At 35.0% G+C, this 17,084-nt stretch overlaps 1 protein-coding gene across 1 annotated transcript in view; it reads right to left on the bottom strand.

Annotated features, from left to right (window-relative positions):
• CFAP54 (cilia and flagella associated protein 54) overlaps positions 1–17,084 on the bottom strand; it is a 296,556-nt gene that overhangs the window by 204,461 nt on the left and 75,011 nt on the right. The window contains 3 exon segments of the mRNA XM_043562207.1: positions 865–1,041; positions 15,992–16,113; positions 16,206–16,292. Coding sequence (XP_043418142.1) covers positions 865–1,041; positions 15,992–16,113; positions 16,206–16,292 — 386 coding nt within the window.

The following is a 17,084-nucleotide window of genomic DNA, read 5'->3' as shown; positions in this document are numbered from 1 at the left end:
CACCACCTCAGAAAGTATATTTAGATTTCCTAAGGTCATATTGCTAGAAAGTAGGGGAGCTACAATTTTAAACCTGTATCTGTCTGACTTTAAAGCCTGTGCCCTTTCCACTATACCGAGTTGATATAAGTTCAGCAGAATATCCTAAAAACAATCAAAGATAAAACTTTATTTTTTATACAACATCAAAGAGAATGTTGTTGATCATCCAAAAAAAGGAAAATTTAATGCTTAAAATAGAAATCAGGTGGAACCAAATGCTTGTGAGGACACTAAATCTCAACTTAGAATCATATTTAGGCCAAGTTCCAAGGCATTGGAGATGGGAGAAAGAGTTCATCCTTCAATAAATACATAAAGATTTATGACTTATAATATGGTTGGAACTGTCATATGTTTATATTAAAAGAATCCCCCATTTACTTGGAAGAACTCTGGGAAGAACCTCAAAATTTGCTATTTCCAAATTTCCTATCTCCATCATTGGCTCTGAGAATAACATCTATCCTCCTCAAATGTCTGATTCCAGGTCATCTGAGACCTTCTCCATCTTGAACACACACTTGGTCAGCATATGACTGTGCCATGGTGATAAAGATACTTAAGACAGAAATACTTCTCTACTGTTTCCTCTTACTATACATTTGGGGATAGCAAGGCTATATAGAGAGCATAAAGGGAAATAGCATAAAGAAGGAAAGGTCATGAAGAATCGTAGTTAAGACATTACAATACTAATCCCAGTGTTCAGTGCTTATAAATAAGACTATTCAAGTCCTAAGAGCAACAGAGGTATCAATCATGATAGTCATAAAAGTACTTGTGTCGCTTTGCCTGAAATAAAGATCACAATGGGCAACATACCTTAACATCTGAAATAAATGGAGCAGTTTTCAATGTCACAGAACAATGAGTTCGGGATAGCAGGATAGGTGGGGGAGGGATTCTGCTTTTCTTTCTTTTCGAACTCTCCACATATTTTTGATATGAATATAGGGCATTTTGTTCTGTTTCAATCTTCTCAATTAAAGAATATGCTTCCTATAATAAAGTGTGAACATAGAAAAATACATTTCAAGATTCGTAGTGCATTTATATTTCTAGAATTCTGGTAATGTTAAACAACATTATCTTGCTATATATAGCTTTTTGAGCCTCAGAATTATACCTGCTTCAAGCATTGAATGCTTTAGCTATTAAATAAGGCCAAGTAAAAAATAGCTATAAATTAAATAAAGTAATGGAGGCATACTTACATGTCTAATATGGTTATCATTATATTAATATTAAACATTTCATTTTCATATCAAACCCTATGAATATCTAACATCATAATTCCACTGTCCTTAACTAATTCATAGCACAATCATTTATATATACTGATGAACTATACACCTACCCTTAATGCAACTTGAAATGTGACTCTCAAGTAATGAGACTACTGGTATATGTGACTTATGAAATGAATATTATTGAAAGTTTCTTACTATCAGCAAGGAGAAATAAAAACACCTATTCAGTGAGCCTGAAAGTAAAGTAAGCACCATTTCAAAAGGTAACACATTGAGAGGTAATTCATAAAACAAAAAAATAAAAATCTGAAGATCTGAAGATTTCCAAAGAAAGTCTAAAGATATCCACAACTATAATGCATGTAAATGGGTTAAAGTTGTCTTTTAAACTAAATTAAAAGGCAAAGACTCTTTAATTGAGGTCCAAAGCAAAAATCCACATAAAGATTAAAATTAAATGGATAATAGAGAAAAAACAGCCTTTCCAACAAATGGTACTAGGACAATCAGATATCCACATGGAGAATAATAAAGCACCCCTACATCCACCACGTACAAATATTAACTCAAAATGAAATACAGACCCAAATGTAAGAGCTAAAATTATAAAATTCTTAAAACATATGAGTAAATCTTCATTGCTTTGAGTTAGGCAATGGTTTCTTAGATATGACAACACAAGCAAACTCACTCACACACACACACGCACGCACACACGCACATACACACACACCAAAAAGTAGATACATTAAACTTCATCAAAATTAAAAATTTCAAAAAAAAGAGAAAATATCTGCCAATGATGTATCTGATAAGTGATTTGTATTCAAAATACATAAAGAACTGTTACAAGTCAATAATAAAAAGACAAATAACCCCATTTTAAAAAAGCAGACAAAGGTTTTGAACAGGTAGTTCTCCAGAGAAGATCTACAAATGGCCAATAAGTACAAAAAAGATGCAAAACATCACTGACCATTTAGGGATGAAAATACAAAATCAGCAAGCTAATTCAAGAGGCAGAAAATTTGAATGCAAGATAGTGATAGAGCTGAGAAACATATCCAAAAAATTCGTCCCACGACGTCAGTCTCAACTGATTTCATTTTTTAAAAATTTCAAATCTCAAGGAACTGATAACTCCTATACTATTTAAAAATTTTGTAACTACAGACAAAGATAGATAGCTTCTCAAATAATTTTACAAAATTATTATAACCTTGATAACAAAACTTGAAAAGTGACTGCATGTAAAAACATAGGGCAATCTTCTTACAAATATAAATGCAAGAATTCTAAATAAAATACTAATACATTGAATCTAGAAATATATTAAAGAAATAATGTATGGTAATTATATTGTCTCTCTCCCAGGAATACATGGATAATTTAATATTAGAAAGTGTATGAATACAATTTAATTTATCTATAAATCAAATGAGAAAAAATATGATTATAGGTTCAATGACCAAAAAAATTTTTTTGAACTTCTTTAATATTCATTGTTTATTTTTTTTAAAAAAGAGGAGGTAAAAAGGAAAATTTTAAAAATCTTAAGACAAATAAAAATGGAAACACAACATACCAAAATCTATGGGATGCATCAAAAACACTTCTAAGAAAAAGTTTATAAAGAAAATGCTTCCAGGGGCGCCTGGGTGGCGCAGTCGGTTAAGCGTCCGACTTCAGCCAGGTCACAATCTCGCGGTCCGTGAGTTTGAGCCCCGCGTCGGGCTCTGGGCTGATGGCTCAGAGCCTGGAGCCTGTTTCCGATTCTGTGTCTCCCTCTCTCTCATGCTCTGTCTCTCTCTGTCCCAAAAATAAATAAACGTTAAAAAATTAAAAAAAAAAAAAAAAAAAAAAGAAAATGCTTCCACTAAGAAAAAAGAAAGATCTGAAATAAACAATCTGACTTTATATTTCAAGGGAACTAGAAAAAGAACAAAAAGCTAAGCCTAAAATTAGTAGACGGAAGGAAATAACAAAGATGAGAAGGGAAATAAATAAAATAGAGACCAGAAAAATAAAGAAAAGATCAACTAAAATAAGAGCTGGTTTCTTGAAAAGATAAACAGAACTGAAAAACTTTTAGCTAGACTAAGAGAAAAAGGGAGAAGACTCAAATAATATCAGAAATGAAAGAGGAGACATTATAACTGATACCACAGAAATACAAAGAACCATAAGACATTACTATGAACATTACACACCAACAAATTATATAACCTAGAAGAAATTGATCAATAACTTGAAATATATGACTTACCAACTCAGAATCATGAAGAAATAGAAAAGATGAACAGGCCAATAACAAGTAAGGAGATGAATTAGTAATCAAAAACCTCCCAATAAAGAAAAGCCCAGAATCAGAAAAATTTAAAGAATCAATATCAATCATTCTTAAACTATTCCAAAAAAATGAAGAGAAGGGGACACTTCCAAACTGATTTTATGAAGCCAGTATGCCCCTGATAACAAAGCCTGGCAAGGACACTACAACAAAAGAAAATTACAGGTCAACATCCCTGACGAATATAAATGCAAAAGTCCTCAACAAAATATTGGTAAACCAAATATAACAATACATTAAAAGGATTATACACCATGATGAAGTAGGATTTATTTCTGGGATGCAAGGATGGCTCAACATAAATGTGATACAAATCAGTAAATGTGATAAACCACATCAACGAAATGAAAGATAAAAATAATATGATCATTTCAATAGATTCAGAAAAAGAATTTAACAAAATTAAACATCCTTTTATGATTAAAAAAAAAACCTCTCTACAAACTGGATATAGAAGAATCATACCTAAACATAATAAAGGCCATATATGGCAAACCTATGCTAACATTGTACTCAATGGCAATGGGTTGAAAGCATTCCCACTAAGATCAGGAAGAAGACAAGAGTTCCCATTCTTACCACTCCTATTCAACATGCTACTGGACATCCTAGCCAAAGCAATCAGAAAAGAAAAAGAAATAAAAAGTATCTAAATCTAAAAGAAAGAAGAAAATTGTCTCTGTTTACAGATGACATGATTATATAGAGAGAAAACTGCAAAGACTCAACCAAAACACTGTTAGAACCAATAAACAAATTCAGTAAAGTTGCAAGATCCAAAATCAACATATAAAAATCTGTGGCATTTCTATACACTAACAACAAACTATCCAAAAAATAAAAATAAGAATAAAGAAAACAGTCCCATTTAAATTAGTGTCAAAAACAAGAAAAGAGCAATAAACTTAACCATGGAGGTAAAAAAGGTCTGTGCATAAAACGTTGATGAAAGAAACTGAAGAAGACACAAATAAATGGAAAAATTCCCCGTGTTCATGGGTAGGAAGAATTAATATTATTGAAATATTCATAGTACACAAAATGATCTACAAATTCAATGCAATCTTTATGAAAATTTCAATGGCATTTTTCACAGAAATAGAAAAGGCAATCCTAAAATTCATATAGAATGACAAAAGATCCAAATAGCTGACACAGACTTGAGCAAGAAGAACAAAACTGATCTCAAACTGTATAACAAAGCTGTAGTAATCAAAAATATGGTAGAGAGAGAGAGAGAGAGAGAGAGAGAGAGAGAGAAAGGAGGAAAGGAGAGAGAAAGGAAGAAGAAAAGAAGAAAGACCAATGGAATAAAATAGAGAGCCCAGAAATATGGTCAACTAATTTTTGACAAAGTCTCCAAGTACATACAATGAAGAAAGGTTCTTTAGGTTCTTTAATAAATATGTTCTTTAATAAATGGTATTGGGAAAACTGGATATCCATATTTGAAGAATGGAATTGGACCATTATCTTATTATATGCAAAAATCAACTCAAAATGGATTAGAGACTTAAACATAAGACCTGAAAACCACAAACTCCTAGAAGAAAGCATAAAGGAAGAGCTCTTTGACATTGGTTTAGGCAACAATTGTTTTTGGTTCTGACAGAAGAGGTATAGGCAACAAAAACAAAAGTAAATAAGCTAAAAACCTTCAGCACAGCATAGGAAACAATCAACAAATTGAAAAGACAACCTATGGAACTGGAGAAAATATTTGCAATCTATACATTCAATAAGGCCTTGATATCTAAAATATATAAGGAACTCTAAACTCAATAGCAATCAATCCAGTCAAATAACTTAAAAATGGACCAAAAAAAACCCAAATAGACATTTTTCCAAAAAAGACATTCAGATGGCCAACAGGTACATGAAATGATGCTCAACATCACTTATCATCAGGGAAATGTAAATAAAAACCACCATGAGATAGTATCTCACACCTGTTAGAATGTCTATTATCAAAAAGACAAATGATAACAAATGTTGGTGTAGATGTGGAGAAAAGGGAACCTTTGTACAATGTTGGTAAGAATGTGAACTGGTACAACCAATGTGGTATACAGTATGGAGGTTCCTCAAAAAATTAAAAATAGAACTATCATATAATCCAGCAATCCCACTTCTGGGTATTTATCCAAAGCAAATGAAATCATTATCTTAAGATGTATCTGCACTCCTATGTTCATTGCAGCATTATTCACTATCACCAAGATGTGAAGACAATCTAAGTGTCCATTGATAAATAAAGAAACTGTGTTACATATATACAATGGAATATTATTCAGCCTTAGAAAATAAGAAAATTCTGCCAATTGGAGCAACATGTATGACCTTGAGGGCATTATACTAATGAAATGAGCCAGACAAAGAGAAATACTGTATGGTATCATTTATATGTGTAATCTGAAAAAATAAAAGTCAAACTCATAGAAACAGTAAGTAGAATGGTGATTGCCAAGGGCAAGAAAGAGGGGATTCGGTCAAGAGGCACAAACTTCCAGTTATAAGATGAATAAGTTCTGAAAATCTAACGTAGAGCATGGTGACTACACTTAATAATAGTGTATTGCATCCTTGAAATTTGGCAAGAAAACATATCTTAAGTGTTCTCACTCAGAAAAAAAAAAGGTAACTACATGACACGATAAATGTGTTAATTAAGCTGATTGTGGTAACCATTTTATAATGTACAATAGTCCCTGCTTATCCACAGGAACACATTCCAAGCCCCTCAATGGATGCCTGAAACTACAGACATATCAAACCCTATATATACTATTTTTTTCTTATACATATATACCTATGATAAAGTTTAATTTATAAATTAGGCACAGTAAGGGATTAGCAATATCTAATAATAAAATAGAACAATTATAACAATATATTATAATAAAAGTTATGTGAATGTGGTCTCAAAATATCTTATTGTACTGTACTCATCCTCTTCCTGTGACAATGTGAGAAGATAAAATGCCTATGTGATGAGATGAAGTGAAGTGAATGTCATAGGCACTGTGACACAGCATTAGGCTACTACTGACCTTCTGAGGATACATCAGAAGGAGAATCATCTGCTTCTGGGCTGTGGTTGTCTGCAGGTAACTGATTCCTCAGAAAGCAAAACCACAGATAAGAGGAGACTACTCTATATGTACATCAAATCATCACATAATACATTCTAAGTATATTACAATTTTATTTGCCAATTATGCCTCAGTAAAGATGGGGGTGTGGCAAACCTCAGTAAACCAGGAAAGCTCTTGCCTTAGCATGAGAAAAATATTAATTTTAGCCAATAGCCAAAATTATGGCTAATAGGGAAGCACTAAAAGAATTATCAATAAAATCCAGAAGGAGACACAATGCCCCTATTCATTTTTGTTCTGGAAGTTCCAGCCAATTTAATAAATTTAAGAAAAGAAATACCGGGGCGCCTGGGTGGCGCAGTCGGTTAAGCGTCCGACTTCAGCCAGGTCACGATCTCGCAGTCTGTGAGTTCGAGCCCCGCGTCGGGCTCTGGGCTGATGGCTCAGAGCCTGGAGCCTGTTTCCGATTCTGTGTCTCCCTCTCTCTCTGCCCCTCCCCCGTTCATGCTCTGTCTCTCTCTGTCCCAAAAATAAATTAAAAAAAAAAAAAAAAAAAAAGTTGAAAAAAAAAAAGAAAAGAAATACCGAAAATGAGAAGACAGATGTCTGCCTACCAAATTTCAAATACATTTCACTCTGATACAAAAACCTGTACTGTCTCCCCTGCAGAAGACATGCTAAGTTCAAAGCTTCCATTTGGAGATGGGAACTTGAGCTCAAAAGAAAGGGTAAGACTGGAGATAGGATCCACGAGTCATTTGCATCAAAGTGATATTTAAAACTGAGTGAGTAAACTAGTTCCCTGTGGGAGTGTAGATTATAAAACTGTAGTATCATACATTTTCTCCTAAAATAAAGATTGACCTAAATTGAGATCAGAATGAACTCATTTTTATTGTTTATAGGAAATGGCTGACATTAAGGTCTAAAATCATTAGTTGTGATTAAAATTTATCTGTAATAATAAATGGGCTTTTAAATTCTGCTTGTTCTGTGCAAGGAGGGCTTGATTTTTTTTTTTTTTTTTTTGGCATTTATCATTAAGAATCTTAGCCATCTGCATAGGACAATTACTCCATCATGTGAGAAGGGGTGTATTAAATGGTAACCATGTTCCTAGGGCCTACATGGTAAAGACCTTAGCTGTTTAGACTCAAAACTAATTTACAGACATGTGGTGCTCAGTATAACTTGAATCATTGAATGAATGAATCAATCAAGGGGATAGGATGGCATCTATTATTCATTACCATCTCTACTTTTTCACTCATTCAACCAAACTGAGAAGAATGGAGAAAATGGATGGAAAGAGAGATGTTAAAGGAGCTGTGTCTTAACACACTATGAGAGAATCAAGGAATCAGCAGTGCCAGTTCAGCCCAGAGGACACAACAACTATGGGGCTGGACAGAGGCTCATTGACCTTTCCACCCTATACCATAGACAAAAGACCAGATTTGGCTCCCTGAGAGAACAGATAGGCCCACAGAGCAGGGTTCCCTCAAAAGGCAACAATAGGTAGGAGCTTGATGAGGAAGAGACCAGAATCAAAATGAGGAAGAAGCTTGAGCAGAAAAAGATAAGTAGATTCCTCCCAGATAACTGTGGAAAATTTTAAAGACATTCCTACTTGAACAGAAGGGAGATGAAAGCTATTATATTTTGAACATTAAATGTTAATGTGCCTTCATTTGCGTCACAGACTGTGGAGACCAAGATATTTTAGGCTGCATAAGAACAGGTGAGATCAGCCTGAGGAAAAATTATGCAACACAAGGGAAGGGACCAATACTTTAAAAGTTTCCGTCCTCTGGATTATGTGTGCAGCCTATAAAATGCACCAGCAGCACTGGTTTACTGGCCCTAATATTAACACACACTACTTTTGACCTTATCTCAACTGGCTAGCCAACTGCCCTGGGCTTTCTACACTTATTTCCAAAATTTGCCTCAGCAGTTCATGCTCCAGTAAACCAGTCAGACACTAGCATCTTCTGACTTGAATTTAGCAGCTTCTCTCTCCATATCCATGAACCCAACTGAGATTTTTTAAAACTTCCTGCTTTCTGCCATGGCACAGATATTTCTCCAACCTGGCTATTGATCAATATCATCTATGGAGTTTATTTAAAAATTAAGATATTCCATCCCCACTCCGAACCCATTTAATAAAAATCTCCAGGGATGAGGCTTGCGCGTCTGTATTTTTTTTTAAAGTTTATTTCTTTGTTTTGAGAGAGAAAGTGCGGTGGAGGTGGGAGGGCAGCGAGAGACGGAGAGAGAATCCCAAGCAAGCTCTGTGCTCAAACTCACAAACTGTGAGATCATGACCTGGCTTGAAATTAAGAGTTGGAGGCTTAACCAAGTGAGCCACCCAGGTGCCCCAAACATCTGTATTATTAACAAATGTCAAGGATAATTTTGAAGTACAGCAGCGACTGGGAGCCACTGATTGAAATGAGTTAATCAGCTTCCTACCCTTTCTCTCAGTCTCTAATCTCCTCAACCTCCAGTCATCTAGCCTTTCAATGACTCCTCCTATACTTGTTACAGTGCAAACTCCTCCACAGCCCTTTGTATTCTGATCATGATTATACTTTCTAGCCTTATCTCCTTCTCTACTCTTTTGTTCTCCCATAACTACCTCCTATCCTTCTCTGAGAACCTGTGCTTGTCATGCCTTGAAGTTTTTCCCATGCAACTTCCTCTTCCTGAAGGGTTTTACATCCTTTTCTGTGCTTCAAGACTCACTTAAAAATCACCTCTGAATCCTCCCAAAAGAAGTCCCACACATTTAGGTACTTAACTCTCGTCATTTACCATTCTTTATTTTAGCAGGTATCACACAATATGATCTGTGTACGTGATTGTCTACACTCTCTAAGCAATGAGTGTCTTGGCCACAATGACAGTGCTTTATTTATCTCTTTAGGTTCAGTAAATGTGTTTTGAATGAAAGATATATGAAATTATGACAGACAAGGATGCTCTATAATGCATTTTAAGACAATATGTTTAAAATGTTCTGATTCAGTCTTGATCAGTTTTAACTTTAGACTCCCCAACTCAGATTCCATGGCCCAATTTGAAATAGACTAATAAAAGCACTAAGGTCTTAAATGAAAGGTAACAAAAGTCTAAAACAGAGTCCTTGATTTATGTAAATCAGATAAATTCTATAATAGTACTCAAGGTAAAACCTAGTGCTAGTTAGAAATTAAAATCCTGTGGAGAAATAGGAACCCTCTTGCACTGTTGGTGGGAATGCAAATTGGTGCAGCCACTCTGGAAAACAGTGTGGAGGTTCCTCAAAAAATTAAAAATAGACCTACCCTATGACCCAGCAATAGCACTGCTAGGAATTTACCCAAGGGATACAGGAGTACTGATGCATAGGGGCACTTGTACCCCAATGTTTATAGCAGCACTCTCAACAATAGCCAAATTATGGAAAGAGCCTAAATGTCCATCACCTGATGAATGGATAAAGAAATTGTGGTTTATATACACAATGGAGTACTATGTGGCAATGAGAAAGAATGAAATATGACCCTTTGTAGCAACGTGGATGGAACTGGAGGGTGTGATGCTAAGTGAAATAAGCCATACAGAGAAAGACAGATACCATATGTTTTCACTCTTAGGTGGATCCTGAGAAACTTAACAGGAATCCATGGGGGAGGGGAAGGAAAAAAAAAAGAGGTTAGAGTGGGAGAGAGCCAAAGTATAAGAGACTCTTAAAAAATGAGAACAAACTGAGGGCTAATGGGGGGGGTGGGGGGGGGTGGGAGGGAGGGAAGGGTGGGTGATGGGTATTGAAGAGGGGATCTTTTGGGATGAGCACTGGGTGTTGTATGGAAACCAATTTGACAATAAATTTCAAATATTTAAAAAAATGAAACTAATTAAAAAAAAATTAAAATCCTAACTTAGTAAGCCAAATCATTGAGTTGCTAAAAGCATTCCATTTATAAGAGAGTGACTGGTACACTAATTAGAAAAAGTATCTATACCCCCATGTTCATTTCAGCATTATTTACAATAGCCAAGACACATTATATATATATGAATATATAACTCATATGTATGAATATTATGCAGCCATAGAAAAAAAAATGAAACCTTGCCATCTGAGATAACATAGATGGACCCTGAGGGCATTATGTTAAGTGAAATAAGTCAGAAAAAGACAAATACCATATGATGTCATTCACATATGGAATCTGAAAAAAACAAAGTTCATTGGTGGTTGCCAGTTGGTTGGGGGTGAGAGGTGGGACAAAAATGGGTGAAAGGGGTCAAAAGGTACAAATTCCCAGTTATAAAATAAGTCACGGGGGTGTAATGTACAGCCCAGTGACTACAGCTAATAATACTGTATTCCTTATTTAAAAGTTCCTAAGAGAGTAAATCTGAAAAGTTGTCATCACAAGAAAAAAAATTTTGTAACTGATAACAAATACCTAAGTTAATAAGATTTTTTGCAGTGATCATTTAGCAACATATACAAATATCGAGCCATTACGTTACACACCTGAAACTAATATAACGTTATATGTCAATTATACATCAATTTTTAAAAAAGAAAGTGATTAGGGCTTTTTAAAGGGGGTTCCTCAAATAAAAGGAAAAAAATATTACCAGAAAAGTAGTCCCAAAAACTCAAGAAAGAAAAATTCCCATGAAACCAGCTCTATTCAACTGTAAAAAGAGAAAATGTTTTCATTATGGACATGACTGTTGCCTATAACATGTCCAACATGTTGCCTAATATGTCCATCAAAACATATTGTTTTATTGCCATTAAAAATTGTACTGAAGTCCAAAGTACTTTTGTCTGAATGTAAATCTCTGCCTATAGTTCCCATAGAGAAACAGACCTGCTTCTTTTTAGAAGTTATTCAATGCTTACGAGGACAGATTGACATTAAATACGTTTGACATCGACAGTGCAGCAAAACACTTGGGGAAAGATATAATGCAATCTTCAAGGTCATGATTAACAACTATCCATAAAAAACGATCATAAGACTGGAATAATAAAGTGCCATATTTATTACTTGTCTAGTAGACCTCCTGAGGTATATTCTGGATTCTCAGCACTATTACATACATTTTAGAAGGAGATTAATAAAAGTTAAGTCATATCCAAGAATCCAGGAAAGAAATATTTTTTTATTGCTAAGAATAAAATATACAATTTATAAGATCAATCTTGGAGACAACACAAAAAGAAACATATAGTTTGATAGAGGAAAGTATATCTAGAACACCAAAAAATAGTTCTGATATGATAAAACAGAATGTTCCAGAATGCTTAAAGTGGAAGACAGAGTAGTAGTAGTAGTAGTAATAATAATAATGGCTAACATTTATTGACTGCTTGTTCTGTGCCAAATGCTAAGCATTTTACATGCATCATTTCCTTGAATCTTCCCAAGAACCCCCATTTTATATATGAAGAAATTAAAACTTAGGAGAGCATAAGTAACTTGACCTTGATCATACAGCTAGTCAGTAGCAGAACCAAAACTTTAACCCAACACCCTATACTCCTAACTACAATGTATCTTCTCTTAATACAAAGCTAAGTTAAAAAGAAGCATGGAAAGGCAACCTGGATGAAGTTTCCTACAAAATACCATTAAAACTTGAAATGTAAGTTAGCTAAAATCTCCCGTCAATAGTTTGAGGTCTAGGGGGTCAAAATATGACTTCACAGGAGGGGGTCAGAATCAGAAAGAATTTGCTCTTTATGGGAAAGACTTCAACATGGAACAATTAAAAAGAGCTGATAAGATCTCTGAAAAAAAATTGATTTACCTATATTCTTTCCCCAAAAGCAAACAGAATTGATTTGACTAAAATGCTATAAAATAGGAAGAATGATTATACTTAGTAATCCAATTACCGCTAATGTAATAAAAAGCCAACATGGACTTTCAGAAGCCCAATAACCAAGACAGGAAAAAGGGGGGGGGGGGAGGTTGGAAATCCCCATAATCAAAAAACAAACCAGTCATTTCATTTAGAAAGCTAACAAGCTATTATCAAAGGTTTGTCTCTCACTCCTGGCAACAAGTTGGTCCACTTATAACTGATTAGGAATAAAATGGACACCTGATGAGATTATGCAGCTCCACAAGGTCAGGAAACTTCTGAAAAACTAAAACAGGGTATGAATTATTTAAGAGTTCTGAAAAGAAAAAGACCCAGGCTTTTCAAACCTTTTTATGGTATCAGGTGACACATCAGTTACTGATTTGGGGATAACTTTATTACAAAATCATGATAATGTAAACCATTCTGTAATATACCCCAGCAGAAATGATTGCCAAGGGAAAGAAATTTATTTGTCTTCTTTAAAGAGAGAAAGTTTGGCAATTATTTGAGCCATAACATCATTGTTTACGAGAGTACTCTAAGGACTGATCATTAAGCCTTAACACTTGGATAAAAAACTACCATTGAGGAGCAGAGGTGGCTATAGATGATTTCAGAACTTCTAAATAAATATTCAACATGTTCCTAGTTGGTGAAATCCTTATGGAGAACCCCTCATAAAAAAAAATAGAGCCTCTAAATGCATCTCATGATTCTATGCTAAGAGGACATTATACTTACAATTTTTCTTAAGTTAAAATAGTTTCACTTAAGAAATAGAAGGAAAAGGCACACAGGGAGAAAAGCATGAAAACTTCTGACTTCTCACAACTCCAGTGTGTCCCCCAGTGTCAAAGGTAGGAAGATAGAGATATAACAGGGGAATGAGCATATTATGACAGCACGAAGACCAGATTCAGTCATAATAAAACAAAAGGGAAAATCCCAGAGGCTTTATTCTCTCCAGGCTCTGAGAGGCCACAAAATTACTCCTGAGAGAAACAGTTCTAAAAGAAAGATAAGTTTTATTTGATGTAGAAATAGGACTGAAGTATTAGTATCCTCCAAGTACCAGATAGTAGCAAGGGGCTTCAGAAGCATCTGATGAGAAAATGAATCTGAACACACCCCAAAGTTTTCCAACAAAAATCAGGCACCAGTCATCTGAGACTATCCAAACTATCATAAAACTCCTTCATTCAAATGCTAGATATTCAAATTTAATAAGGCTCTTCCCTAATACTGCCAGGACGGACTTACCAACCTTGAACACCAATAGCATCAGTCCATCCAAAATCCTCAGACTTCCTCTGTGGTCTCTTCTTCTTACCATCTTATCCCAATACCCACCCCTCCCCTTGCATCTATGCTTCTGTGACACTGAGACCTATAGGACCAAAAGAACTCTATGAGATTTCTAGCTTCAGGAACTTTGTACATGTTGTTTTCTCTTCCATAATATCATTTCCACCCTTTGTCTTCCTCTTTATCTGCCTGTCAGTATTCAACTTCACGATTCCTTTTCTGTATGTTTCCTTAAACATTACCCACTGCTGGCTTTGGTACTCCACTGCCTAATTCCCCGGGCACTCTTTGCAATGAAAGCATCTATAGCAATGACCCATAATTACCTACTTATTTATCTATGTTCCCACAGACTGGATTTATCTTGAAGGCAGGGACCACAAGGAGAAGGCAACCCATCAATATTTCTTAAATAAATAAAGGATTTAATTTGTTTTTATCCCCTGTACTCAGCATAATACCAGGCACACAATCAATGTGCAATAAATATTTGCTGAATGGATGGTAAGTACTCAAAAACATTTTTTGGATGAATGAAGTAATGGACAGATGATCAGAGAGTGCTATATATCAGAAATCTTAAATTCCAATATCCTACTTTCTGACCTCAAATACCTATCCTTCCAGCTCTCTCAGATTCTGATTTTCTGGTCTCTGACCTCACAGAGATGTCTAGTCTCTTGACATCTTCCTAGTCACCAAGACTTTGAAGACCGTGAGGGTGTCACTTCCCTCTCACTCATTCTGTACCCATTTTTATTATGAACTTTTAACCCATACTATCATTTGTAAAAATCCAGCCCTGTACATATTTCTGCTGTCACAAATATTCTGCTGTCACAGCTTCTAAAAATAACACACCAGGATAATGTCATACGACTATGCAGATGGGGCTTCTTAAAAATTCATGGTCTTCAACTTCAGCCAGAACTTTGTGTTGGCCAGTCCTTTAACTTGGAGTCAGCTTCCCCATCCGTTTCTTATTCATTCCTCTCCACTCTGTAACCATCTTCTCTCTCCTCGGTCCAACTGTCCACCCTTGCTCTCCGCTGTTGGCAAATATCCCTTGCTTCCTACTCTATCAGATGATTGGCATAAGAAGGCATCAACTCAACTCTCTGCCTCCACACTAATAGACTCACTCTAATCTACATCAGTCTTTTCCTCCTTCCCTTTTATATCAGAGGATGAGGCGTCTGCCCTGCAGCCCACCCTCCACTGAAGATGAATCACTTTATCTGTGTTTTCAATCATCTCCTTCCCTCTTCTAATAGGATTCTGCTCTATCATTAACCCCTCTCATATCTTCAATTCCTTTTCTTCTGGCTCTTCATCCTCATTATATAAATATGCTAAACTTTTTCTCTTAAACTCTTCTTAAACTCTGTATCTTCTCCCTAGCTTTGACCTACTTTTGTCTTTCTCTTATCAGCTAATCTACTTGTATCATTATTCTCTACTTCACCATGTGCCATTCACTCAGCCAATACAATCAAATTTTTATGGGTAATACAGTATGAGAGACAAAATTTTTAAAAATCCCCTAACTTTAAATTTTACTGCCCTCAAAAATTTAAACTCTAAAATCAATATACAATGAATCAGCAAGAAGACAGAACAATTTCCAGGTCAGAGTAAGATAATAAGGCATTTAGTCCATAAATCAGCAATACCACCGGAGAGGAGGTATGTGAGCCAATGGACTTGAAGTATTTTAATTCCATAGTAAGGAATGCATTATGCTAGCATAGTGTCACTTAAATTCTATAGTTTCCCTTATTTTTAATCCTTCTGATTTTATTTGGTTTCCAATGTAAGTTGCCCCTACAAAGAGAAAATACAGTGAGAGGATCTATCATTTTAGGAGAGTTCAGGACTGGCAATACAAATTAGTTCCCTGTTCAGAACCATTCTACTTCTCAAAAGAGAGGACTAGATATAGGGACCCTAAAAGTTCATAATCTAACGAACACATTATTTTTAGCAAAGGGAACTAAATCATTCATTTAACTATGGTTGTATGTCAGGAGTAAAAAAAAAAAAAAAAAGGAATGGCATGTTGTTACCATCAAAAAGTTGTGTGAACATGTAGAGGCTGCATCTTTTTCAAATACTAGAAGAGCTTTCTGCATCAAGTAAATCGCTTTGGACAGCTTATTCTTCTTTATTTTATTCATTACACTTAATTCTGAAACAGAAAATACACATTTTTACCAAAAGGGAAACATAAAAACTATCTTTAAATTTTTTGGAAAAACAGTTTATCCCAATTTTAATTACCTGTAAAACAGTCAATGCTTCTAGATTGTTTCAGCTTTTTTGGATCTTTGGCAGATACATGCTTGCTAGCAGCTGGAGTCTGCAAAACTGAAGAAGGAGAAGATTGCCATTACAATTAGATTTGTATCCAAAAAAGGGCATATTTTCTAAACATTAAAGGGTAACTATCTATTTGCAAAATTATTACTTCCTCTCATATGTCATGTCTTTTTTCATTAATAGATAAAAATTCAAACAAATCTACAACAATCTATAAATAAATGCAGTTTAATTGACAAACTCTCTTTTATTTGCCACGGTATGCCTGAGGACATAAAAAATATTCAAATCATAAAAATATTTAACTTTCTATCTCATCTTAAATAAAATAATCTTGAAAGTTGATAAATAAGATCCAACCTACTTTTATTCACTTCTCTTTTGATAAACTTTTAAAAACTGCTCCATCCATGATCCCTGCAAGATCTCTGAGTACCCCAAGAATACCTCCACTTGCCTCTCTCAAGATTTTCAACTAACACACGAATTCTTGCCAGCTGACTATGGGCAGTGAGAGATCCTGGTGTACAGTTGGGATGAGCCATCGTTGTGGTCTAGGAAAGAGAGAATGATGGAGAAGAGAATAAAAGTATGCTGGCCCAGGAAGATGGAGAATGTTGCTCTGATTTTGATTTTTGAGGTCTGGTCCTCAGGAGATCAGGCAATATTTTGTTTCTTGGAGGTATGTGAAGGTACTTGTAGTAACCTGACAATAAACCCCTGTTATTTTAATTATTTGTGCTAATGCCATGAGATGATGATTGACTGATGAAAAGATGCCAACAGATACCATTAAAGGATATAAAGTTTCTTTAATGGTGAAGGATAAGGGAATTTCTC

The sequence above is a fragment of the Prionailurus bengalensis genome, chromosome B4 (assembly GCF_016509475.1).
Source record: "Prionailurus bengalensis isolate Pbe53 chromosome B4, Fcat_Pben_1.1_paternal_pri, whole genome shotgun sequence".
Lineage (NCBI taxonomy): Eukaryota > Metazoa > Chordata > Mammalia > Carnivora > Felidae > Prionailurus > Prionailurus bengalensis.
Note: the sequence above shows the minus strand (reverse complement) of the source record. Positions and strands in the feature narration are given on the sequence as shown.